Below are 25,465 nucleotides of genomic sequence, written 5' to 3'. Positions count from 1 at the left end.
CAGCAGTAGAAAAAAATGTTTTGCATATCCCAACCCCGTATTTTGTTTAGGTAAAAAAGGAATTCTCCAGAAGTATGTGCACAGATTTAGTTGGTCAGCAAAGCTGAGTGAGCAGAAAGGAGGGGAAGGGGAAAGGGAACAAGGGGAGAGGAAGGGGGGAACATAAATTTGATAAACTTTTAAGAGTCTCAATAATGAAATGGGTTACAACAGCTCCTGCTCCTCTTAGGTGTCTCATGTGACTTTTAAGAAGAATCTCGATGCTTAACGTCGCCAGAGATCCCGGTGATCGGCCTGGAGCCTCCTCAGTTTTCCTCTATGCATGTAAGTTGTGGAGATTGTAGGTCCCTGGTAAGAAATCAAGAAAGAGAAAAGAAAATGAATTATGACAACTCTGGTCAAACAAATACTGGTTACATTTGCTGGCCTCCAAACCCTTTGCATTCCTTTGGCCACAAACAACCAGCCTTGGCAGAGAAGAATGGGCATACCAAGCCCATCAATTTTATGATTCATTTCATCATATGTACACACTGCCTCACTGTAAAAACATATCCTCAAAGCAGTTTACAAAAAAGATAAAACATGGAAATTATCAACGAGAAAAGTTAGCAACAATAATTTAAGCCTATCCAAAAGTTAAAATAACAATAGATTAAAAACAGATTTAAACACGCATCAACGTTTTAAACATCTGGGTAGGCTTGTTTAAACCATTTTTGGGGGTCTTATCTCCTTCCTCAAGGAATACAGTCTCCCAGTTAGATGCCAGCAGCAACTGTGGTTGATCAGAAGAAACCAATGAGGCACTTCCACCTCTAACAAGGCAGGGATGTCCTTGACTTTTGTTCAGAGATTCCACCTGCCCCTTAAGAAGATCTTTTTAAATTAAAATATACGCAAACCGCCTTTTAGCCCTAAAACAAGGGCCCCAAAGGCAGTGCAGGACCTCCCTGGTGTTGACTGCTGCACCTGGGCTGGGCGATGGTCCCAGTGAAACAGCAACGAGATCCCCCCAGGACCTTGGAGATTAGAGGGACAAGCTTCTGGCTGAGTGTATCAGCATTCTACCAGTGTCACCAGACACATTTGCAAAGCTGGCTGAGTGTTTTGCTCTGCAGTTTATCCTGTAACTTCTCCGCTGCGGCTCTCTGAGGTCTGTGCGCAATTATAGTGTTTCATTGAAGTTGCAATGGTGGTGGTGGAGGCGGCAGCATCTCTCTCCCTTGAGTGCCGAAAGCAAGCATTTGTAGATTTCCTGGCCAAACACCAACTCCTCCACACTGCAGACGGTGGCGGGGAAGCTGGCTGACTGCTGCAATGAACTGAAGAAGTTCAGAGCACTCGCTTCATCCAAAGGCTAAAATCAAGAGTCTCTATATAGTTGCTCTATCTCCTGTCCTCCACACAATGAAACCGTCTGCACCGTTCCAGCTCACCTCCACCTTAAATGGCAGGAGACGCAAGCTGCGCCAACACCGCTGTCACTTGGCTATTACATGATGCTTTTACATGCTCAGTTCAAGAGCTACAGTCCCCCAACTAACTGCTAATTTTAGCCTCTTCCAGTGCACACACAGTGTTTCAGTTCTGGTTTCATCTGCTCAAGCATCTTGTGGCCTGGGCTTACAGGCAGCTGCACTCCCTCGGCCTTGATCTCTTCTACCCTGTGAATTGCATTTTCTTCCCCATCTTGTGTCACCATCTTTTGGGTAAGAATCTTATTACACAGTCAGTTCTAAACAGAGGCACTGAAAGAGGCTGGAACCAGCAGAGGAGTCATAATGTCAAACTGGACCACGCAACATTCATGCGATTTGTAGTTGTTTGAAAGTAAGCAGGTATGTCCCAAAGTTCACCAGGATCAGGACTGCAGCGGGGCAGGAAGGGTTAAAGCACCTATTTCCATCTAGATGGCTCCTGCTGGGCTTGCTTTTTTACTTTTTGTGAAAAAGCCATTTCGTGCAATTGATATTTGCATGAATGTAAGTGTCTAGCTTGATCCATAGTCATAAAGTGATAAGCTGAAGGGAACATGCCATAGTGTCCTCTTGCACCTTCTCAAAGCCATCTCGTGTTTCTGTGAAACTGGCCCTAAACTAGACTCAACAGCACAAGTCTATCCCCAGTGAGAGCTGGTGGGTTGTAAAAGTGAAGGAGAGTTTTTCCCCCAATGCAAATCTCATCCCAGCTCACTCTTAAAGTAACATCACAATTTCGTCAGTTCCTTTACACGGCTATTGTAGGGGTTGCTAGAATGTATTTTCAGTCTTCTGTACACAAAGCCCTTTATAAATGCTAAATATAACATGAATGACATCACATCTAAGTCACTTAGCCCTTGGCTCCCAATGGTGAGAATTAACTGATGAGCATGGTCAGATTTTCTGTTTAACAGCCCTGCAGCTTAATAGTTCTAAAAGGCACAGGGCTTCCAGGTGTTGCTTTCTGTACTGAATTAGCAGAGCAAGACAAGCTTTGCCCCCGCTGCACAGACTTCAAGTTAGCCTGGCTGGGAGCGTAAAGAGGCATTAAGCCAATTATTGGGCTCATAACTCAGGCAACCTGCCTCATACCTCGCTGACAAAATGCACCTGGGAGTAAGGTTTAGGCTAGTTTTCACTTCAGCATCCAAACTCAGCAACCAAGTTTCTTGTGACAAACCCTCCAGTGGAAAGCCCAATTAGTTGGAGGAAGCTGCAAGCAGAAAATAATGGTTAAAGGCTATGCGATAATTGGCAATGCATTTTCCCAGGCTCTAATTTCCTTGTTGGATTTGGCAAAGGTGCTTCATAAACGGAGCTTAGATACAGTTAAAATTGGCCCCTTAAGAGAGGCGGGTTCAGGTGAGGCTGCTGCAATTAGAGCAACGTTTAAACAGACAGGGCAACCTATTTGACAAAATCAGCTGAAGCAGAAAGCAGGTAAGTTTCGGCTTAAGATGCTGCCTGACCTATCAGACCCTGTGGAATGTGCTGTCATTTCGAAAGCTCTGATTTTGACGTATCGTTTGAGGGTTTCTACGCACATGGCTGTGCACTTGGTGTCACTGCAAATATATCTCACTCCTGCAAACATCATAGGCCCCCTTACAAAAACTAAAGTTTTGACTCTTCCTAATCCTATTCATCTCTTTCGTCACCTCAGATCTTTGCCAGAAATTCCGAATTTTATGGAACTCCAAATACTGAAATAATCCAAAACTGGTATGTTTGCTGTATTACGCAAACACACACAAACTATGCTTATAAATCAGTGGGCTGGGGAGAAAAACACCCCATTACCTAAATTCCATCAATATGTTTGTGCGTGCATCCACAGCCCCTCAGTGGTTGCAGGAGTGAACATGACAACCATCAAGTTAGATCATGGCAATAAGTCTTATGTAAGCCTTTGCAAGATTAATGGTTCTGATCTTGCCAATGGAAGGAAAAGGCTTAGTCACTAGCCCTGACCCTGTGAGAAGGAAGGCCACACCAAGGATCAGTCCTGCCTAATATACAAGTGGGTGCAGGTGACAGGCAAACACTCCTGTGTGTGAAAAAAAAACTTTTTGCAGAGCAAACAGAGGGCAACAGTCTAGGTGAATTCAAACACCACCAGCAAGGGAAAAGGCATTACAGAGCAGTAGCTCTGGCAAATGCAAAGCTTTGAGATTTCTGTGTTTCCCACTTCAGCTTGAGCTGCGGGAAAGAACCCTACTGCAGATACAGTGGTACCTCAGGATGCGAACGGGATCCGTTCCGGAACCCCATTCGCATCCTGAAGCAAACGCAACCCACGACTGCGCGTCTGCACGTGTAGCAATTCACCGCTTCTGCGTGTGACGTCATTTTGAGCATCTGCACATGCGGCGAAACCCGGAAGTAACGTGCTCCATTACTTCCGGGTTGCTGTGGAGCACAACCCGAAAAGGCTTAACCTGAAGCGACTTCAACCCGAGGTATGACTGTACAGAGAGGCATTTTAGCCCAGCAGATCTCCATCTTCTGCTGGTTGGGCACAACAGTTCTTGCCTTCAGTTCTGAAATCATTCTCTTGTGATTTAGCAAGAGCTCATGTGAACAAGCAAGTCTCCATTTCTGTCATAGTTAGGACAGCCTCCCCATTTTACATTAACAAGGAATTGTAGGGTGTGTTCCAACCACTCCTCCTCGCTGCCTGTTCCAGGTCACTGATAGCTCACTGTGAATCTCTGAGGAATTGTGACCGGGGTGGGGGTGGGGAGTGTTTACATTATTTACTTATCCCAGGACAAGCATGAGAGACAAGCATGTCCTGACTGAGCCAAAGGTTGGTGACTTTCAGCTCACATCAACCCTTGAACGCAAATGAATCATGCGAGCGGAGGGGCCTATGGCTCACTAATTAAGGACAAGACCAATACGCAGGTCCCAGGTTCAAATCCAGACATATTCCATGAAAAATATTTCAGTAAGTAGGGCAGGTACTGGACATGTACCCGCCGTCAAACCTCTCATACACAAGGAAGAATGAATGGGCTAATGGCCTGAATAGTCTGGTATAAGGCAGCTCCATAGGCTTGTGGCCCAGGCTAAATGATTACGTTAAGAGCACTGCAACAAGCAAACTCCAGCGCCTGCAGAAATCTGGCCTCAGCTGCCATAGCTCAGTGGGAGAGCATTGGCCTCGCAAGCAGAAGATTGCTGGTTCGATCTCCTGCCTCTCCAGGAAGGATTGGGAGAAATTCCTGCCTGAAATCCTGACAGTCAGTGTAGACAAAAACTGAGCTTAGATGCACCAATGGTCTGACTCGCTATAAGTCAGCTGCCTGCGCCTCTGTTCTCCAAGGTATTCAGTCAGGATGAGAAGCCAACAGCACCAATGAAAGCAGCGGGAAATCAGTGCCCATCAAAGAACACGACACCCATTTCTAAGAGCACATGGCTGGCACTTTGCTCAGAAGCGAGCAAGGGGGATATGCAGAGTGGCACGTCCCTGCCCCTTACATAACAGGGCAGCCTCTTCTTCGCTGCAGCTGCGCTTTGGATGGAGACGCTACCAGCTCTGGCCCAGGGTGGGTGGAAGAGGCAGCTGGGCCTTAGAATAAACAGCCACAGGGCAGGTCTGTGCCCTCGCAGTGCTTATTACGTTTGCATTTTACCATTCTGAAGCAATGTGCAGGAGGGATTTCCCCTGAGGGCACAGTCTGGTTACGCAACTCAGCAGCAGCATCATGTTAGCAGAGCACGAGTGACTGCAGATGGCAAAACACAGGCTGCCTAAAAGGGGGGGGGGGGGAGAGAAGAGAGAGGAGGGAAAGCAGAAAGGATCTTGGATGCCAGTACCCTCACGCCTCTCAAACCCCCATGAGCAAGAAAAAAGAAGTCATCCACATCAGATCAAACACCTACCCAGCCCAGGTTCCAGATACCAGCCAACCTGATGTCTCTAGATGCCCACAAAATAGGAGATGGGGACAATAGCCTCTCCTATTGTTCCCAATGCCTGGTACTCATCATTTTGGAGGTGGTATACAACCATCATGGCTGGCAACTATTGACAGCCTTATCCTCCATGAATCAGCATACAGTAGTACCTCGGGTTACATACGCTTCAGGTTACAGACTCCTCTAACCCAGAAATAGAACCCCGGGTTAAGAACTTTGCTTCAGGATGAGAACAGAAATCGTGCTCCGGCGGCGCGGCAGCAGCAGGAGGCCCCATTAGTTAAAGTGTTGCTTCAGGTTAAGAACAGTTTCAGGTTAAGAACAGACCTCCAGAACGAATTAAGTACTTAACCCGAGGTACCACTGTAATTGCCTTTAGAAGCCACCTAACCCTTTGTTACATCTTGCGATATAGTTTAACATCGTGCTGTGGAGAAGTACTTCCTTCTGCCCGTTTCCCAAAAAACTTCAAAAGGTTAGTGAGACAGATCTTTCTCTTTGCAAGCAGAGGAAACTGCCTTATACTGAATCAAGATCATGGGTTTATGTAGCTCTGTGGTTCCCAAACATTTGGGGGCCAACCCCCTCCTTCCATAAACTCAACCCATGCCCTCTACCCTGTAAAAAGATTAAGAATAGCAGTTTGTACAACCCATTAAAGAAGATACTAGTACATTAAAATTGAAAACAGTAACAATTAATTGCACATTTGTTCAAAATCCAATTAAAACTATTTAGGTTAATTAATTGAACAAAACTGATAGCCAGTGATTCCTGCTTTTCAATGCCTGATAGTCATTTACACCTCCATTACCATGCTAAGTAATGCTGCCCCTCCCCAGGGGGCAGTACCACAGTTTGGGAACTGCCGATCTAACTCAACAGTGTCTACACTGACTGGCAGTGGCTCTCCAGGGTTGCAGGCAGGTTTCTTATCCGGAAATGTTGCAGATTTCATCTGGGACCTTTTGCATGCAAACAGTGCGCTGTATCATTGGGCTATGGAAAAGACCATAAAGTCCTGTTAGCTATTCCTTGCCAAAACCTATTCTTCTATATGTAATATTTTTATCCTTAAGAATGCTTTCTACCAATTTAGGCAGAACAGACATTAACTGGCCTGCAAGTTTCTTGATCCTTGTCAGGCCCATTGGATTCACTTATGCCCCTATTATTCTACCAGTTTCAGATACGGCTGCAATTGCATCAGAGACTAGGTTATGGATCCAAACTTGAGACGAATTTTAACATGTGCTTATCCATGGAGGTTGAAGGAGTGAAATTCTTTTATGCTCACTTCTTAGAAAACTTGGAGAAGGTTGCTTAAGAAGAGGATGTTAGGAACTCTTAAAAGGCATACCATATTTTTCGCTCTATAGGACGCACCTTTTCCCCTCCAAAAATGAAGGGAAAATGTGTGTGCGTCCTATGGAGCAAATGCAGGCTTCAGGCAGCTATCCGCAAGCCTTTTGAGCGCGGCAGGAGTTCCCGCCGGGCTCTGAAGGCTTGCGGATAGCAGCCCGCAGCCTGGGGAGCACAGCGCCAACTCCTGCTGCACTCCCCGGGCTTCAGGCAGCTATCCGCAAGCTACATATTGCCAATCATGTTGTGACTTGGACAAACTGTCCTTAATTCTGGGACCCTTCTTTTCTAGTTTTTCCAAATCTTGTAATACCAGTTGGTGAAATAAAGTAAATCATTATTTACTCCAGCTAATACGAATCCGTCCATTTCTTTATTTCACCAATTTCACCTGTGAACAAAGGGGGTGGAATTGTCATTCAAAATAAACAGCAATATGTAGCCATTCGAAATAAGATGGGTTTATGAAACAATTTTATATTCTCCCACCACGCTGATGAAGATCTACGAAACAGCAGTCAATATGCGGAATCTCTGTTCAGTGTTGGACACTGTATTTGCTGAATACACTAAGCTCCACAGCTTGTCTTTCATCATACAAAGTCTGGTACCTCGCTTCATTTAAAGATTTTCAGAGACTTTGAGACTAAGATTTCATTTTGAACTTGTTATTGTTTGAAGGAATTCTATAAAAGATTGTCTATTATGTATGTATATGGTCATCGTGTTGCCTAGACATTGTTGACAGTTCAGCACAGACAGAACTGGGCCAAAATATAGGCCACAGCCCTGACACCAAACCTGGCCAACCCATGGAAAAGTTGTGCACAAGTTTTATTTTAGAACAGTAACTGTTCAACAGGGATTTTTAAGAAGCTAAACAGGCACCACTAGGCAACACCCCACACAACATTCTTATCTAAGCTCATTCCGGACTGGTGAGCGGAAAGAACAGCACATCACTTTTTATGTAACTTCTGGAATGTACGCTGGAGGGCAAGACAGCCCCGACAGCTGAAGGAAATTGGAAGGCAAAGGCTGCCAAGAGCACCTTTCACATAATCTTCCTGGGTAGGAATGAATGAGGTCGCTTTCAGCGCAGAGAGAGGATGCACCTGAAGACAGATTCATTCTTAGGAAGCCAATTCAATGGTTTGTGCTTGAGGCAGGCCTGCACAACTTACGATGCAGCAAGCCATACAAAGCCCATGAGTCACTTATGGTGGTCTGTTAGGTCCCTAAAAATCCCTTGTTTTGGAGGTCTCAGGCAGGTCGCCATACAGAAGGTTATGTGGACCCTTTACGGATGGTGGGATGAATTTATGGTGATGAACCGCTAGCTGTGCAAGCCTGCCCTGGGCAGAGAGAGCTCCCACCATGCCTCACCTTTCTCTGTCCTTCAGGTTATCTAAAGTCTCACTGCTACTTACTAAGTAGTCATCTTTTCATACTTATTCTAAAGATCATATTGACTTGCATTTTGCAGTCCAGTTAAATATTGGCTTCTGCCAATCTACTGTAATAAAATGGAGAAGAAATGGCCTGCCAAGACAAATTTATCACTTCACTTGCTGCAGCATTCAACTACTGTTGCAGCATTCTGATCGCCTACTGAAATTAACAACCATTTTCCATAATTTCAGCCAAGTTCTCTGCACATCCTTGGTAACAGATTGTTTGTATATGGCTTTGCAAATGGTTCAAGGGTCCTCCCATTTCTGAAATGTGAAAGTGTTTTGGAAGGAGTGCTTGGAAGGGAAACAAGATTCCTGTTTCTGCTGTTTTCAATTCAGGAGCACGTGGCAGGATTCGGAGAATCAAAAGCATGGTCACTGAGCCCTGCTGACTGGCTAGCTGACTGGCTGCTGGCACCTACTCTGGAGGAGGCTTCCGCCTTCCTGCTGCAAGTACGTGAGAGGGACACAGCTATAAGTACTGTGCGTGCACTGTGCAAAAAGAGCAGGACGGCCCTCGCTCAGCCCTGCGAAGGTGAAGCGAAACAAGGACAACTGCATTCCTTACTGAAGCCAAAAGAGAAGGAAGCCTCTATAAGGAAGCTAATGAGGGACTCTCCAGAAGCAGTTGCATCATGGGTAATTTGTACTGAGGGAAGGGTGGGAACATTGGTTCTAGGTGAAGAAACTAAGGAGAATGGAAGACTTTTAGGGAAGCTTTTAATGTTTAATAGGCTATTGTATTTTAATATTCCGTTGGAAGCCGCCTGGAGTGGTTGGGGAAACCCAGCCAGATGGGTGGGGTATAAATAAATTATTATTATTATTATTATTATTATTATTATTATTATTATTATTATTATTTTACTTCTCAGGTGCTGGGGAGCACATAGTTCTGCTCTTAAAAATGCCCAATTCAGTAATTCAAAAGTGCGGCTAATGAATGGATGCCTGAACTAGACAAGCTTTCAGCTGTTTTTCTTTATTGCCCATATGTTCATATTCAGAAGCTACTGACCCTTTTCTGCAGTGAACCTGAACATGGGATAGAAGGTGTAAATCACAGAGCGAATAATGGCCATTAGCACTTGCTCCTGTTGGGAACAGCTGCATGTCACAAGAGACCAACAGGATCAGACCAAAGGTCCATCTAGTCCAGAATCAAATTTCCTGCAGCAGCTAACTTAGATGTCTTCTGTAGCTGTCCCCAGCACACACTATTCAGAGGGATACACTGCCTCTGAACATGGCAGTTCTAAAACTTAGCCATCATTCTGAAGCGGAGATAAAAAACAAAGTTTGGCAAGATTCCCCAAGCCATTACTTAAGGACCCAGAGCATCACAGGACCACTAACCCAACAAGCATGGGCTCACAGCTGCAGTCACCAGGTTGCCATTGGCAGCTGCAGAGGGCATCTTTTAACCTGGCAATCGCAGCATACCGTATTTTTCGCCCTATAGGGTGCACCGCCTCATAGGGCACATCTAGGTTTTTTTTGGGGGGGGGGGGAATAAAGAAAAAAAAGCCCCCCCAGGAGTGGGGCTGGGGTGGGGGAAGTCCGAGCTTCCCCCGACCCCAGAACAGGCTGCTATCCGCAAGCCTGGGGAGCCCGGCTGGAACTCCCGCGGGCTCCCAAGGCTTGCGGAGAGCTGCCCGAAGCCCGGGGTGCGCTCCATGGGTTTCGGGCTGCAGGCTGCTGTCCGCAAGCCTTGGGAGCCCGGCGGGAACTCCCGTGGGCTCCCAAGGCTTGCAGATAGCTTCCTGAAGCCTGGAGAGCGAGAGGGGTTGGTGCGCACCGACCCCTCTCGCTCTCCAGGCTTCAGCGGAAGCCTGCATTCGCCTCATAGGACGCACACACATTTCCCCTTCATTTTTGTAGGGGGAAAAGTGCGTCCTATAGCGTGAAAAATACGGTACTTGCCCCGAGTCTGCAGAAGAATGGGGTCCTCTGCCTAATAGTCTGCAGAGATGCTTGGAAAGCACTGAGACTTTCTCACAGCTCTTGGTGTGTTACTGTGACTCCGCAAAACAGGGGTGACCCTTTCCCTCCATTCTTCATCACCTCAGCTCAGAGCTGGAGCGGGAAGGAGCAACTTCCCTTACTCCACTTTCCCTGACCCTAAAGCACTGGGTGATGTCAAACCAGACTCTGACCTTTCCTTTGCTGCTTGTTGCAAGCACAAATCTTTGCTGGCTACCGAAGGCAACTAGTGTCTTGAGGGTCCAACACATACTTGTTTCAGAGCACAAAGGGGTTCCTCTGCTGCTTCACATCACCAATAAGGAAAAAGCTGAGAGCAGGCCCACTGCCTCAAAGGAGGAGGAAGGACCCACTGAAGTTATTGACCCAGGAGTGACACTGCATTCACAATTTTTGGGTGAAATGTATCTGCAAGGAAGGGAGTGCACCAACCTTTCTTATAAACAGCAGCTCACTGCTCTCATAGAAGCAATCAAGTATGCTGCCTTTAGGGCTGCAATGTTTAACCAATTAGAGCACTGGTTAAATGTGTTTATCTATTAAACACACTCCTGATTAATTGAGCATTTAAAAAAAGGTTTTGACATGACTATAAAAACTGCAGGTGGCAAGCAACATCTTGGAGGAGGCTTTCTCCCTTTTCTTGAACACAGGACCAATGCCTCTTTCAAGGTGATGTCTGCTGTTATTTCAAAAACAATGCTTTTTACCTGTATGCAAATTCATACAAATACTTGCCTTTGTATACAGGGTTCATGGTATCCTTGTAACAACAAGGATCTGATTTTTAGTGGTTCAGCATCTTGCTCCTTAGGGATGCAGGTGGTGCTGTGGGTTAAACCACAGAGCCTAGAACTTGCCGATCAGAAGGTCGGCGGTTCGAATCCCCGCGACGGGATGAGCTCCCGTTGCTCGGTCCCTGCTCCTGCCAACCTAGCAGTTCGAAAGCACACCAAAAAGTGCAAGTAGATAAACAGGTACCGCTCCGGCGGGAAGGTAAACGGCGTTTCCGTGCGCTGCTCTGGTTCGCCAGAAGCGGCTTAGTCATGCTGGCCACATGACCCGGAAGCTGTACGCCGGCTCCCTCGGCCAATAAAGCGAGGTGAGCGCCGCAACCCCAGAGTCAGCCACGACTGGACCTAATGGTCAGGGGTGCCTTTACCTTTTATCTTGCTCCTTAATCTCATTCACTGCACACAACCTCATCTTATTCAGGTAGAAAGGAAGGGAGCAGACACGCACAAACTGCTCTTGCATCATTTGAACAGCATTAGAGAGCAAAGCTGTAGGTTATGTTTTATTATCATTTATTATTTCTTGAATTTATATACCACCCTATACCTGGAGTTCTCAGGGTGGTTCACAGAACAATCTTTTCAAAGGTCGTTACAGGGAAAAAGCAAGGTAAACCAGGTGGAAATGCTATCAAAGGAAGAAATTCTTAGGCAACTGAATGTCTCTATAGCCCCAAGCAGCTTAACAGACAGGAAATGGCTTCATTGCCCCACTAAGTTGTGCAGAGAAGAGAGAAACTGCAGAGCACTTACCCCAGTTTTCAAAGCACACCAACACTTTGACCTGAGTTTAAGCAGCACAAGTAACCTGGTCCATCCTGGATTCAAGCTCAAAGGCATCGGGTCGGTCCTGCGGGTTAGCAGCCAACATGTCTTTCAAGAGCTGCTTGATCCCCTCGGACATGGAAGTCCTGCGTTTCTGGGGGATGTGCAACTCCATCTTTGGGTTTTCTAGCAGCGCCTCCCCGACGGGCACAATCTCAGTCCCCTGCTTGATGTAGGTCCCCAGCAGCTCCTTCTTGGTCTCGGCATCGATGAACGTTATCCTCTCGATCATTGCCCAGATGATGATGCCCAGGGCAAAGATGTCCGCCTTGGCAGTGTAGTGCCCCTCCCAGACCTCAGGAGCCATGTAGAAGTCTGAGCCGCAAGCCGAAGACAGCCAGTATTTGTTCACATTCACATTTTTGTTATCGTTCCCCCCGTCCTTGCCTCGAGCAGTCAAGCCGGCGCACACCTTGCTGAGCCCAAAGTCTGCCACCTTGAGGACAGGAGCGCCCGACTGCTCCGTGATGAGGATGTTGTCCGGCTTCAGGTCTCTGTGCACAATGTGGTTCTTGTGAAGGAAGGCAATGGCGCTTGTCAGCTGCAACATGAAACTCTTGTTGGTGGCCGGGTCAGGCCTGCGGGAAAGGATGTACTGGTTCAGGTCTCCCCCTTCGCAGTACTCCATGACGAACCAGAGATAACAAGGTTCTTCAGCATAGCCCAAGATCCTCTCACCTTGCCGGGGGAAGAGAAAGGAGAAGGAGAAGGGTTACTGCATGAGCAAGACGGGGAGACTACAAAGATAAATCGAAACCTGGGAAAGGAGTGTGCAGTTGGATAACACATCTTCCTAGCACTGTCCCAGAGGTCTATTCTACACAAAACTAAACCGATTTATTTTGTGAAAACTGGATGTGCAGTGGTGAATCCATCACTGGAGGCCCTGTCAACAGGTCAGGACATGGCCTGGCTCTTTGATGAACATAGATGAACAGAAATGCTTTCAGAAATCTATTAAAGATCAACACACTTTTGACTTCTGTGCAACATTTCAGATCTCACAGGAACAGACCTCCAGCAATATTCTGACATCCTGCAGGCAATATTTTAATACACTTTCTCCCATGCTGACTAGCAGCTGTCTCCTAGGCACCCTCTTCCAAGGCCTCTAGCCACAAAAGCACCACAAAAATGGCTGCCAGGGTGTGTTTCATTGCAAACAATGACTTGGAGCCATCTGACTGAACTGGCTGCTTGAATGGGAAGGCAGGTAGTCCTCACTAGCACGCAGCCCATCAGCAGATGGAATTTATTAAATCCAGGAGACAAGTTATTGCTCAATCAAGCTAATCTGGTTTCGCTTTTGAAACGAAAAGCATTTGATACCATATTACAAAGGCTATGCCCTGTGTGCATTTTCCTGTGGTGTGTGTATGTTTTTGTGGGGTGAGTGCTGCACACTGTGAGGGTGGATGTACCTTAGCCAGAGGGAGAGAGGGATGGTGATCTTGTTTCTGTGGTTATGGTTGGAGGGGAAGGGTCCAAATGTTTGTGGACCATACCTTTTTTCAATCCTCCATCCACTGTACAGGGATTTTGTTGCCAGGCTACTGACTCATTTCCCTGGAAACATATTAAAAGTCTAAGTACGCCACTATGTTTTTGTTATTCTGAGATGCTATTCTTTCATCTGGTATTACAGCCTCTTAGTTCCATTACAGTGGTACCTTGTGTTACGGACAGTATCCGTTCCGGAGGCCCGTCCATAACATGAAAAGCCCACAACTTGTGTCTGCGCAGGCGCGATTTAGCGCTTCTGCGCATGTGGCAAAACCCGGAAGTAACCCATTCCAGTACTTCTGGGTTGCCGTGGGATGCAAGACGAAAACACACAACCTGAAGCGGATGTAACATGAGGTATGACTGTATTACATATATGTTTATATGTTGGGAAACCACTTAAGACAGTACTAAGCAATATATAAATATATGAAATAATAACACTCCTGCATGTAAGCTTTGAATTGCTTTTCCTTTTCCTACTGAAATGTCTTTTGGGCTCTCGCGCATCTTGTCGCTCCACCTTGCAGCAAGCCAAGGGCCTTGGGAAGAGTGCAAGATAGCAAAACAGACCTTCCAAAGAGAAGACGCCAAGTATGACCAAACAGAACCAGAGATAAGTTGCTCCCAGGTCTTTGATAACAGCCTCCATAATAGTGAGGAGCACAGGCTATTTGCATAAACAAGTCTGTTCCCATGACTACTGCTATGGTAATTGAAGGCTATATCACCACTTGGCTATCCTGCCCTGTCAACAGCAAGTAGGAAAAACTTTAGAAAGAAAAAAAAAATACATGAAAAAGGGTGTGGGCTACAGGCCTCTAGAAGGATTTGATTGTATACAGGGGGAGCGGGCGGAAAAAGAGAGTATTCTTTCCTGTTATAAGCTGGAGGTGAACAAGAGGATGAGAGGGAAGGCAGTGTTAAAATGGATACTGAAGAGATTGTTGCTGCACTCAGAAAAGAAAAATCAGAAGGTCTTATGGGGGTCACTAAATTACAAGCCACGCAGGTGCTCCCTCTGTTCCATTAATGCCTCAAACATAAGTTTTTTTCAGTCTAAAGAAAAACATGAAAATTTTGTAACATAACAGAGATTAAACAATTTAATATTTCAGTTGTTCTGTCTCAGGTATTAACTACGGTAAGCAATTTCATAGCTAGTAATGGGCCATGAGAAATAAGCATCCGTTTAGAGCGTGCTTTGCAATTAACAGCCACACAGTATAAACAGCCAAACACAGAAACTGTAACCCTTATGCACACTTACCTGAAAGAAAGCCTAACTGAACACAATTAGAATTACTTTCAAGTCAATGTGTGTAGGATTGGACTGTGAAATCCCTCATTTGAAGTTTTCATCCCCAAAGAGTTTTTGATTTGAGTTTCTGCTGAAATGAGGCTGCATTTTAATGCTGTACTTTAATCCTGTTTTTAAGTTGTATTTTGATCAATTGTTTTTAAACCTGGTGTTAGCTGCCCTGAGTCCGGACTTGGCTGGGGAGGGCGGGGTATAAATAAAATTTATTATTATTATTTTTATTGCTAAGATGCCTAGTGGACATTAGCAGAAAGTCAATTCATCAAAAATAACTAAACGGCTATGGGAAAAGCACCCCTCTCCCATATTAATTAGACACACTGGAAAGTTAGTGATCACCTTCTCTTTCCAATGTTGAGTGACCCCCCATGTTGTGTTGACGAGGCAACAGTGAGTGACTAGCCGTGAGTTCGAGGCAATAAAGCAAGAAACTCAAAAGGTTGCCAACGCACAGCAAATGGATGCTGCACGTTTTTCTGTGGTGCCCATTTGGACATTTTGCACGCAGCTGAGCAGGCTCTGTGGCACGCCAGCCGACACGTGAAGGGGCTTGGCTTAGCTATAATAAGCCAGCTCTGTACACTGACAGTTTGCCTTGCAAAGAGCACACAGTCCAGGACACGCTCAGACTGGGTGATGCTGCTGGGTCCAAGGCTGCACATTGCCTACCCACATGCTCGCTCTTCTCCCCATCCCCCACCGCTCTCCACACGCAGTAGATTTATTTGGGTCTAAGGAATGCCCTTTATTAAAAGACACAGGCTACGCTAAATGTCGAGAAATAATAAAAGAAAATCTGTGGCAACCTTCTGCTAAAGAATTGTCCCACAGAAAGCTGAGTTGCTGTTTGGTCTCTTTCCCTCCTTATTAGGCACCTCACCCCCCCAAGAGGATCATCCTCACCACCTGAGCCTTTGGCGTAATTGTGGAGCCTGCTATTCCATAGGGCATGGCGACAGTGACTCCTGACGGAATATGAGGTTGACTAGTGTGGAGATGGATCACTAGGGACAGGAATACAGACCGAGGTGGTGGTGGTGGGAGTTGGGTATGAGGAAAGAAATAAAGCTATTTCCAGGAGGTCTCTGCTCATCCCAAAGGAAATGAACTACTATCAGAGGAGAGATGAGGGACAAGGAGATAGGTGCGCATGTGTAGAGGTTAGATATATGCATTAAAATGACTCTTTCACACACTAGACTGGCCTGAACAAAGTTGGAAAATATTTACAGATGGGCTGCAAGCTAATTGCTTGTCCCAGAGATCATGTTGAGATCTTTAGGAGCTCTTTATTGCACTGACTGAAGACACCATGAGATGCGGCTTCAACTTATGAAGTCAGGAAGGCAAAAAGGGGGAACAGAAAAGACAACAACTGCAAAGAACCATCAAACACACACACACACACACACACACACACACACAACTGTTAAGCAAACTTTCTGAGGATTTTTATAAAAAAGCACTTCAGGGGCTGGTATTTTGTAAGCATTCACTCATCTTTGCAGGGCCTACTTACTCAGTGCTCTCTCTGAGAAAGGTCTCTGTACATGATTCAGGTCTCTGTACATGATTCAGTCAGCTTGGATTTGGAGAAGGGACCTAAGAGGACCACATGCAAATTTCCTATACAGTGGTACCTCAGGTTAAGTATTTAATTCGTTTCGGAGGTCCGTACTTAACCTGAAACTGTTCTTAACCTGAAGCACCACTTTAGCTAATGGGGCCTCCTGCTGCTGCCGCGCCGCAGGAGCACGATTTCTGTTCTCATCCTGAAGCAAAGTTCTTAACCTGAAGCACTATTTCTGGGTTAGCGGAGTCTGTAACCTGAAGCGTATGTAACCTGAAGCGTATGCAACCTGAGGTACCACTGTACTCAGGGAATAGGCACAGCTCAGTGGTAAGAACATAAGAAAAGCCAGTGGTCAATTTAGTCTAGCATACTGTTCTCACAGCAGCCAGCGCACTACTGGAGGTAGAACTTAGCCACACTGTCTGTGTCCCACTGAGGATGTGCCCATCTTTCCCCATGACTCTTTGCGCTATACTTCCATAACCAAAGGAGTCCAGCAGGGCTGGTCCAATAAAAGGGGTGATGCAAGATCTACACCAGGAAGTGTGTGTGTGTGTATTACATTGAGACCTGTTACCCCGGTGGATCCTGCCACCCAAGGCAGTCATCTCACAGATGGTCTGGCCCTGGGGTCCAGTATATTGTAGGATGTGTAAGCAAGATGCTTAGCACCCCCTTCTCATACTCGTTTTAAAATTGTGTACCTATTACATATAAAGATCCATTCATGGGCCCCAATACTTTGGTGTATGCACACACCAGGCATCTACAGCGGACGCTCGGGTTGCGAACATGATCCGTGCAGGATGCACGTTCGCAACCCGCATCTGTGCACGCACGGGTTGTGATTCAGCGCTTCTGCGCATAGTGTGATTTAATGCTCCTGTGCATGTGCAACCACCAAAACCCGGAAGTAACCCGTTCCTGTACTTCTGGGTTTCGGCGGCCCGCAACCCGAAAAAACGCAACCTGAAGCGGCTGTAACCCGAGGTATGACTGTATAGGGAACATTGCATAGGGATTTCCCCCTGTCCCTCCCCCAACATCTCCACAAGGTCCAATACCTTGAAGTGTATGCATATACAGTCATACCTCGGGTTGAAGTCGCTTCAGGTTAAGCCTTTTTGGGTTGCGCTCTGCGGCGACCCGGAAGTAATGGAGCGCGTTGCCTCCGGGTTTTGCCGCTTGCGCAGACACTCAAAATGACATCATGTGCAGAAGCAGAGAATCACGACCGGCGCATGCGAGCTGCGTTCGCTTCAGGATGTGAACAGGGCTCCGGAACGGATCCCGTTCGCATCCAGAGGTACCACTGTACAGAAGTTTCATGTGCCACGCAACCGCTATTTACGCACCTTTTTGCTTCTGCTACGAATACAAAGGGCAGTTTGCAGGACCAATCCCTTAAATGTAGCCACACAAGATTACTCCACGTAAGGCAGCCTAGGAAGGATTCCCCTCACATACACACCTCAGTTTAGTAGCTCAACCTGGGGAGAAAAAACTCCCCCCTTTCCATAGAGTCTTGCCCTGAACCAAACCTCCAGTACCCCTCCTTTCACCAGATGCCTTAACATAATAAGAGGCTGGCTGTTCGGATCAGGCCTTTCAAGGCGGAAGGGGCACCTGTCCTCTGCCCTCACCCCCCCCAGAAGAAAACTCGCAAGCAGGAAGTAGGCATTCCCAGACACCCAACACATGGGCAGCATTAGGCCCCGTGCATTAAGCACCCCAGTTTAAGGCACAAGCGACTTGCAAACTACTCCGGGGATCATTTCCCCAGAGCAGCATGCAGAGCGAACAAGCAAAACAAACTGAAAGTGGAGGGAAGGGGACGCGCGGACCCGCTGTAGCGTGCACGCGCGTGTGCTGGGCCTGTACAGAGCAGCCGCAGCAGCCTCCTTACCTTTGCACAGGATCCTCGCCCAGCACACCCCCTCCCTCCGACTCCCGAGGAGCGCCAGCAAAGGCGGGGGGGACGACTCTCTCGGGGTGGGCCCCTTACTCCCGAGGTGGGGCATTTCCTCCCGAGATATGCAGGTCGAGGGCTGGGGTTTTTTGGGGGGGGGGGCCCTCCATGGGTGGCCCCCCTCCCCCCGGGGGGTATATGGCGCCCCTCCCCCCCCCGCGGCCTACCTTTGAGGGAGGTCTCGACGAGGCGGAGGTAGAGGGCGCTCTGCTTGTTGCCGTGGCTCATGCGCTGCCCGAGGCCGTCTCTCTGCAGGACGCACTCCTCGAAGCGCACCACGTTGGGGTGTCGGCGGCGGAGGCTGGTCAGGGCCCAGAACTCGGCCAGCGCCAGCTCCACGTTCTCGGGCGCGTCGCAGCGGATGCGCTTGACGGCCAGGCGGGCCCCGCTGCGGCCCGACACGGCCTCGTACACCACGCCGTAGGCGCCGCGCCCGATCTCGGCCACCAGGCGGTAGCGCGGCGGGGAAGCCGCCGCCTGGCTCGGGCCGCCTCCCACCTCCATGGCGGCGGCAGCGGCGGCGGCTCCCTCCTTCAGCAGCGGCGCGGCCCGCTCGCGCCTCAAGCGCCGCTCCGGCAGCCTTTGTGTCCCTCGGCGGCCGCCGTCGCCGCCCGTTTCCATGGCAGCGCCGCGGCGGGGCCTAGCTGGTGGGGCCGCCGCCGTCGTCGTGGCCGCGGCCGGGGGAGCCCCCTCTTCATCCCGCCCGCCCGGCTGCTCCGGGACGGGGCTCGGCCGGTCCTCGGGCTCGCCGCCGCCGCCGCCGCCGCCTCGGACGCGCTTCCTCCGGGCCGCCTCAGGAACTGCGGAAGGGAGAGGAGGGGGGAGGGCGGCGTCGGGTGCGAGGCGAAGGGGGGGGGAGAGAGAGAAACACACAGAAGGGCGGCTGGTCAGTGAGGAGGAAAGCGCGTCGGGGGATGGGAGAAGCGAAAGGTCGGAGGGGAGAAAGCGCGCCCTGCCTGCCCCTTTAAAAAGCGCGCAGCCAATCGCCGCTCGCGGCAGCCAGGTGGAAGTCGGGGCGGGGGGGAGAAGCGGGCCGTACCATCTTCCTCCTCTAAAGGGGGAGGGGCACAGAGCAACCCCTTCTCAAAATCCGAACGAGAGCCGCCCTTCTCCCAAGCGCGGATGGTTTTCACGGGAGGAACGTTAAATAATAACGCGCGTAATAAACCCTTTCCCTCGCCGTAGCGCGAGGTGAGCCGAGAGCACCCGTCGTTAACCCCCCTCCCCCTTCGGAATAGCTCGCTCCCTTCTTGGACTGTCAACATTTCATTCATAGCTTCAGGGAGGCGGACGAGTCCATTCTGCAGCTTGGGATGGGGAACGGGAGATCAGCCCATTCAAAGGCTCCATTGCATTGCTTTCCCTACTCCCTTCCTTGACAACTTTTGCAACCCTGGATTTTTTTTGGGGGGGGAGGGGGGGAACTGCTGAACTGCAAAGAAATCTCGACTTACCTGGAACGAGGAGACGACCCTCTCCCTCCTCTGAGCGCCCCCTCCCCAGCTTGCGTGGTTGGAGGTGTCGGTTCCCAAGCTGAGAAGGAAGAAAGGGAGGCGAGGGAGATGCTCTGAACCTCTGAATGGATGCAGAGACGCTGCGAGCTTAGCTGATGCTGTCGCTAGGAGAGGAGCGAAAGAGGTGGACGGCGGGGAGTGGGGGGAGGGGGAGGGGATCATTGCATAAGCCCCCTTATGTAATAGCAACTGGCCATCCCCGCTGAGGAGAGAGAGGGACATGCAGACAGGCAGGCAACCAACATCTGCTTATCCTCACGAAGAGGCACCAAAAGCGGTGCCTGCGCTACTGCCTGGGAACGGGGGTATGAATCTGGGAGGGAAGACTCACCCTTGGTGGGTTTTTCAAATTGGAAGAGGGTGGTGGTGGTGAGGAATTATTTAATCTGAATGCAGACTTCCCTTAAGTTTAGGAAGGCCATAGCTCGATGGTGGAGCGTAACATTGCACGCAAAAGATCCCAGATTTCAACCTCCTGCTGTTACTGATTTGCAGGATTTCTTCGCTGCCATAAAACATGAACACCCTGATCGCTGGCACCCACCAACAGCACATGTAGGTTTATGGGAACACTTGATGCACTAATCATCTGTTCTGGGGAAAACCCAACTACTTTGATAATATTTAAAAAATAATAATAAATGTTCAGTAGCACCTTAGAGACCAACTAAGTTTGTTCTTAGGGACGCGGGTGGCGCTGTGGGTTAAGCCACAGAGCCTAGGGCTTGCCAATCAGAAGGTCGGCGGTTCAAATCCCGCAATGGGGTGAGCTCCCGTTGCTCGGTCCCTGCTCCTGCCAACCCAGCAGTTCGAAAGCATGAACTGCAAGTAGATAAATAGGTACCACTCCGGCGGGAAGGTAAACGGCGTTTCCGTGCACTGCTCTGGTATGCCAGAAGCGGCTTAGTCATGCTGGCCACATAACCCGGAAGTTGTTTGCTGGCTCCCTCAGCCAATAAAGCGAGATGAGCCCAGAGTCGGCCACGACTGGACCTAATGATCAGGGGTCCCTTTACCTTAAGTTTGTTCTTGGTGTAAGCTTTCGTGTGCATGCACACTTATTCAGAATTGTGCATGCACATGAAAGCTTATACAGTCATACCTCTTGTTACATTAGCTTCAGGTTACATCTTTTCAGGTTGTGTCCCTCGGTGACCCGGAAGTACCAGAAAGGGTTACTTTCGGGTTTCGCCGCTCGCGCAAAATGACATCATGCACAGAAGCGGCGAATTGCAACGTGCGCGTGCTGCGTTCCTTTCAGGTTGTGAACGGGGCTGTGGAATGGATCCCGTTCGCAACCAGAGGTACCACTGTACAAAGAACAAACTTAGTTGGTCTCTAAGGTGCTACTGGACATTTTTTTTTAAAAAAATTATATGTATTTCGACTGCGTCAGACCAACACGGCTACCTACCTGAATCTAGTACTTTGATAATGTTTACGTTCATGCCTATGTTCTTTCTTTTGAAAATTACCGTATTTTTTGCTCTAGAAGACTCACTTTTTCCCTCCTAAAAAGTAAGGGGAAATGTGTGTGCGTCTTATGGAGCAAATGCAGGCTCCGCAGCTATCCCAGAAGCCAGAACAGCAAGAGGGATTGCTGCTTTCACTGCGCAGCGATCCCTCTTGCTGTTCTGGCTTCTGAGATTCAGAATATTTTTTTCTTGTTTTTCTCCTCCAAAAACTAGGTGCGTCTTGTAGTCTGGTGCGTCTTATAGAGCGAAAAATACGGTAATAAAATATTAAAGGGGGGGGATAGATTAAACCACTTCAATCATAAAATGACAAAAATACAACAGCCCAAATGGAACAGAGCTGTATAAATCCAGGTAGCCCTGGAAGAGACCCTTGTCTGAAATACTGCTGTCATTCAGTGTAGACAGTACCAAGCTAGATGGATCAATGATAAAGCAGCTGTCTACGTTACTATGATGACACTTACATCTAACACAGAAGCTTTTCTGATGCTTTTAAAACCAAGCACATGCTTGTCTTCTGGAATGTATTGGTTACATGAACTTTAGCCAATCTGACCCCAACCATGATTTCCTTGGGATGTTACTTCTGTTTTGGAATGACAACCTTGCAAAGTGGCTTATCGGCAGGTGCTCCAAAGTGCAAATGCCTTTTTAATGTATTTTTTAAGATTGCATTTCCAAATAAAAACCAGAAGCGGAACACAATAGAAGTGCTGGAACTCTCAACTCGCTTGCAGTTTGCTGAGTTTGTCCTCACAACTTGGTGAGGTGTCACCTGAGGAATGGCAGCTGCTTGGCAGACCCTTAATCCTCATCATAAAGGGAGGGCTAATATGTGGCAGTGAGGCAGTGCGTGGGCTTTGCATATAGAGTGGGACCCACAGTTCAGTCCCCAGGATCTCCCAGTCAATGTCAAACTGACATAGCTTTCTTTTTATTTAACAAAATTGGCACGCGGCTTGTTTGTGAAAACAACAACTCACCAAGCCGCTAAGCAATCTACAAAAATAGAGAATATTAATTCTATCAATAAAAAAACAGGAAATGCCTCTGGATTTGAGCTGCAATCCGCCAAGGCAGCTGGACAATACCAGATGGTGAGTCTTGGCATAAGGAAGCCACATATCAAGTTGGCGTGAACCTGCCGGAGTCTCATCAATTCAACACAACAAAGCACTGCTAAAAGCCTAGTCTCAGGTAGCAGAGGTGACCTTCAAGCAGGATAGACTGTCATGGGCTTAGACCAGTAGTGGGGGAACCCTCAGGTCCTGGAGGCTGAATGTAGCCCTGGAGGCGCCTCTTTTTGTGCTTGGGATTCCCCAAGCCACTCCTTCTTACGCCACACCCATTACTAGCCCTGCTTTGCTCAAAGGCTTTTGCCTGGTTGGAACAGGTCCTTGGACTCTGCTTGGCCAGATGAGGGAAGGATGTTTGTGTGCACATATAGAACCCCCTGACACTTGCTTAGATGGAACGTAGCTTATTGTAAGAACCAAGTTGTGGGACGCGGGTAGTGCTGTGGGTTAAACCACAGAGCCTAGGACTTGCCGATCAGAAGGTCGGGGGTTTGAAACCCCATGACGGGGTGAGCTCCCGTTGCTCAGTCCCTGCTCCTGCCAACCTAGCAGTTCAAAAGCACGTCAAAGTACAAGTAGATAAATAGGTACCACTCTGGTGGGAAGGTAAATGCCGTTTCCGTGCGCTGCTCTGGTTCACCAGAAGCGGCTTAGTCATGCTGGCCACATGATCCGGAAGCTGTACGCTGGCTCCCTCGGCCAATAAAGCGAGATGAGCGCCGCAACCCCAGAGTCAGTCATGACTGGACCTAATGGTCAGGGGTCCCTTTACCCTTTACCTTTAAGAACCAAGTTCATAGCTCTGCCCATGTCCATAGCTCTGCATATGGTCTCTGGAAGGTTGGTCAGGAGCGAATGTGGCTTTTTGGCTGAAAAAGTACCCTTGCCCCTGGCTTAGATAGAAAATGGACCCGACTCTGCGCAAGGCAACTGCTCCAGATTAAAGTGATCAAGCTCATCTACTTATCATGCCTTTCAAATTCACCTGCCACCATAATCTGTCCGAGGGAAACACTCACTTTGACACATTCCATTTTCCATAACGTTAGGATTCCACATTTGCTGAGACACCACTGTCATTTTCTTAATGTTCTTCAACATATTATTATCCTGAGGGCATGATGCTTTTCAAAATGCTTACGGTCAGCAAGTTGTCCCAAGCAGCCTGCACAAGCTTAACACAGAGCTTTTCGATCTTGGTCACATCCATTTTAATCCATCGTGGCTTCTCTACAGTTTGCTGAAGCTGATGGTTTCCCAGGCCTTGTAGGGCTCAGATTAACACCCACCTCTTGGCAGAGGGTAGGTTAGGGAGCAGGAACAGAATGCACCATATTTTTCTGCAAGTCTAGCCATGACCAATTTCCTTCTGGGCCCATTTCAAGATGTTGCAATTAAAGCCCTCTCTGACTTTTCAAAGTTAAAGTGTTGGACTTGGGGATTCGACCCAAGGTTTCCCTTGTCCATCAGCCATGAAGCTCACTGGATTGCTTCTTGCAAGTCACAGCCTCTAGCCTCATAACAGTGTTGCTGGAAGGATAAGGAGGCACTCCTTGTAGGAGATTCAAATACAATAACTAAAAAGACGCATTCAACACAACAGGTCAGGCCGCTATCTTAGGGGAATGGACACATCAAAGAAGGCATGTTCATATCATGGACCATGCCTGACCAAAGGGTCAAAGGCAGCACCAGCTCCCCTGTAGCACCCTGCAATTCAGGTTTCATTTCAAGTGCATTGCTTCACTCACCTTCTTCCCCCCCATGTCTTGCGTTACTGTCACAGGTAAGTCTACCAGCAGGCCTCCTCTGCCGGGGTGGCTGCATCAGTGTCAAACCCTTCTCCAGGCCTTCCAGTTCTCCATTTTGCCCACTCTGGCTTCCTCAAGAGTAAATCCCCAGAGACAGTGCACTCCTCCCAGAGTGGCTTCAGGGTTCTGGAGAAGGCTGTTGCCAAAGAGAGTTGGGGTGTCTTGCTTCAGTGCTTTCGGTCTCGACAGGTCCAGAAATTCATGGAGGAGAAGTTTTTGTGAACCCGGGATGCTTGCATTCCCCCTCTGGTCCCATGCAATGGGACTTAAGTGGGTGGGCGGCAGCCTAAAGATAGCTTCTGGTAAGGGAGTGAGGGCCAAAACTCCCCATGTTGGAGCCTCACTGTTCTCACCTTTCTCTCCACTGGGCTTCCACACCTCTGCAAGGCCTCCAGGCTTTTTATATCTTCTCTGTCCCCTCCCTCCCTCCTGCCTGAGGCAGGGCAGCTGGGCTCCTTGGTTGAGAATGCCCCACCTTGCTGCTTTGCTCACAGGTGGGACCTCAAGGCAGTACCTGCATGTGGACTCCTGTGGGAGCTGTTGCCCTCTTAAAGGGCCAGATGGTCTCACACACCCACGCTCACACTGCCAAAAAAGGTGAGCCTTGTTGGCCCACCGCAGTCATCTTTGTATTTGTCAGGAAGCAGATGTGTTGGGGCAAAAAGCAACAACCGGCTAGCATGGTCTCACAGCTGTCCATGGAGGCGCAGGTTAATTCTGTGTCCAGGGTGGCTGTCTACCAGCTCCACCTGGTACGCAGGCTGAGACCCTACCTGCCCGCGGACTGTCTTGCCAGAGTGGTGCATGCTCTAGTTATCTCGCGCTTGGACTATTGCAATGCGCTCTACGTGGGGCTACCTTTGAAGGTGACCCGGAAACTGCAATTAATCCAGAATGCGGCAGCTAGACTGGAGACTGGGAGTGGCCGCTGGGACCACATAACACCGGTTCTGAGAGATCTGCATTGGCTCCCAGTACGTTTCCGAGCACAGTTCAAAGTGTTGGTGCTGATCTTCAAAGCCCTAAACGGCCTCAGTCCTGTATACCTGAAGGAGCGTCTCCACCCCCATCGTTCAGCCCGGACACTGACGTCCAGCACCAAGGGCCTTCTGGCGGTTCCCTCATTGCGAGATGTGAGGTTACAGGGAACCAGACAGAGGGCCTTCTCGGTAGTGGCGCCCACCCTGTGGAACACCCTCCCTTCAGATGTGAAGGAAATAAGCAGCTATCCTATCTTTAAAAGACATCTGAAGGTAGCTCTGTTCAGGGAAGTTTTTAATATTTAACGCTGTACTGTTTTTAACACTTGATTGGGAGCCGCCCAGAGTGGCTGAGGAAACTCAGCCAGATAGGCGGGGTATAAATAATAAATTATTATATTATTATTATTA

General features: G+C 48.5%; 1 protein-coding gene and 1 long non-coding RNA gene across 2 annotated transcripts in view; one reads left to right on the top strand and one right to left on the bottom strand.

The window, feature by feature from the left end:
• Positions 1–25,465, top strand: part of LOC308480345 — a 111,662-nt gene that overhangs the window by 15,409 nt on the left and 70,788 nt on the right. The window lies entirely within an intron of this gene.
• Positions 74–19,484, bottom strand: STK35 (serine/threonine kinase 35). The gene is made up of 4 exons (XM_081011290.1): positions 19,235–19,484; positions 18,363–18,995; positions 11,758–12,507; positions 74–348 (listed from the first exon to the last, which is right to left on the bottom strand). Exons 1-3 carry the CDS (start codon positions 19,467–19,469, stop codon positions 11,795–11,797), a joined length of 1,581 nt encoding a protein of 526 aa, XP_080867416.1. The 5' UTR covers positions 19,470–19,484; the 3' UTR covers positions 74–348; positions 11,758–11,794.

Source organism: Podarcis pityusensis (assembly GCF_964106645.2).
Source record: "Podarcis pityusensis genome assembly, chromosome: 6".
NCBI classification, from domain to species: Eukaryota; Metazoa; Chordata; class Lepidosauria; order Squamata; family Lacertidae; genus Podarcis; species Podarcis pityusensis.
Note: the sequence above shows the minus strand (reverse complement) of the source record. Positions and strands in the feature narration are given on the sequence as shown.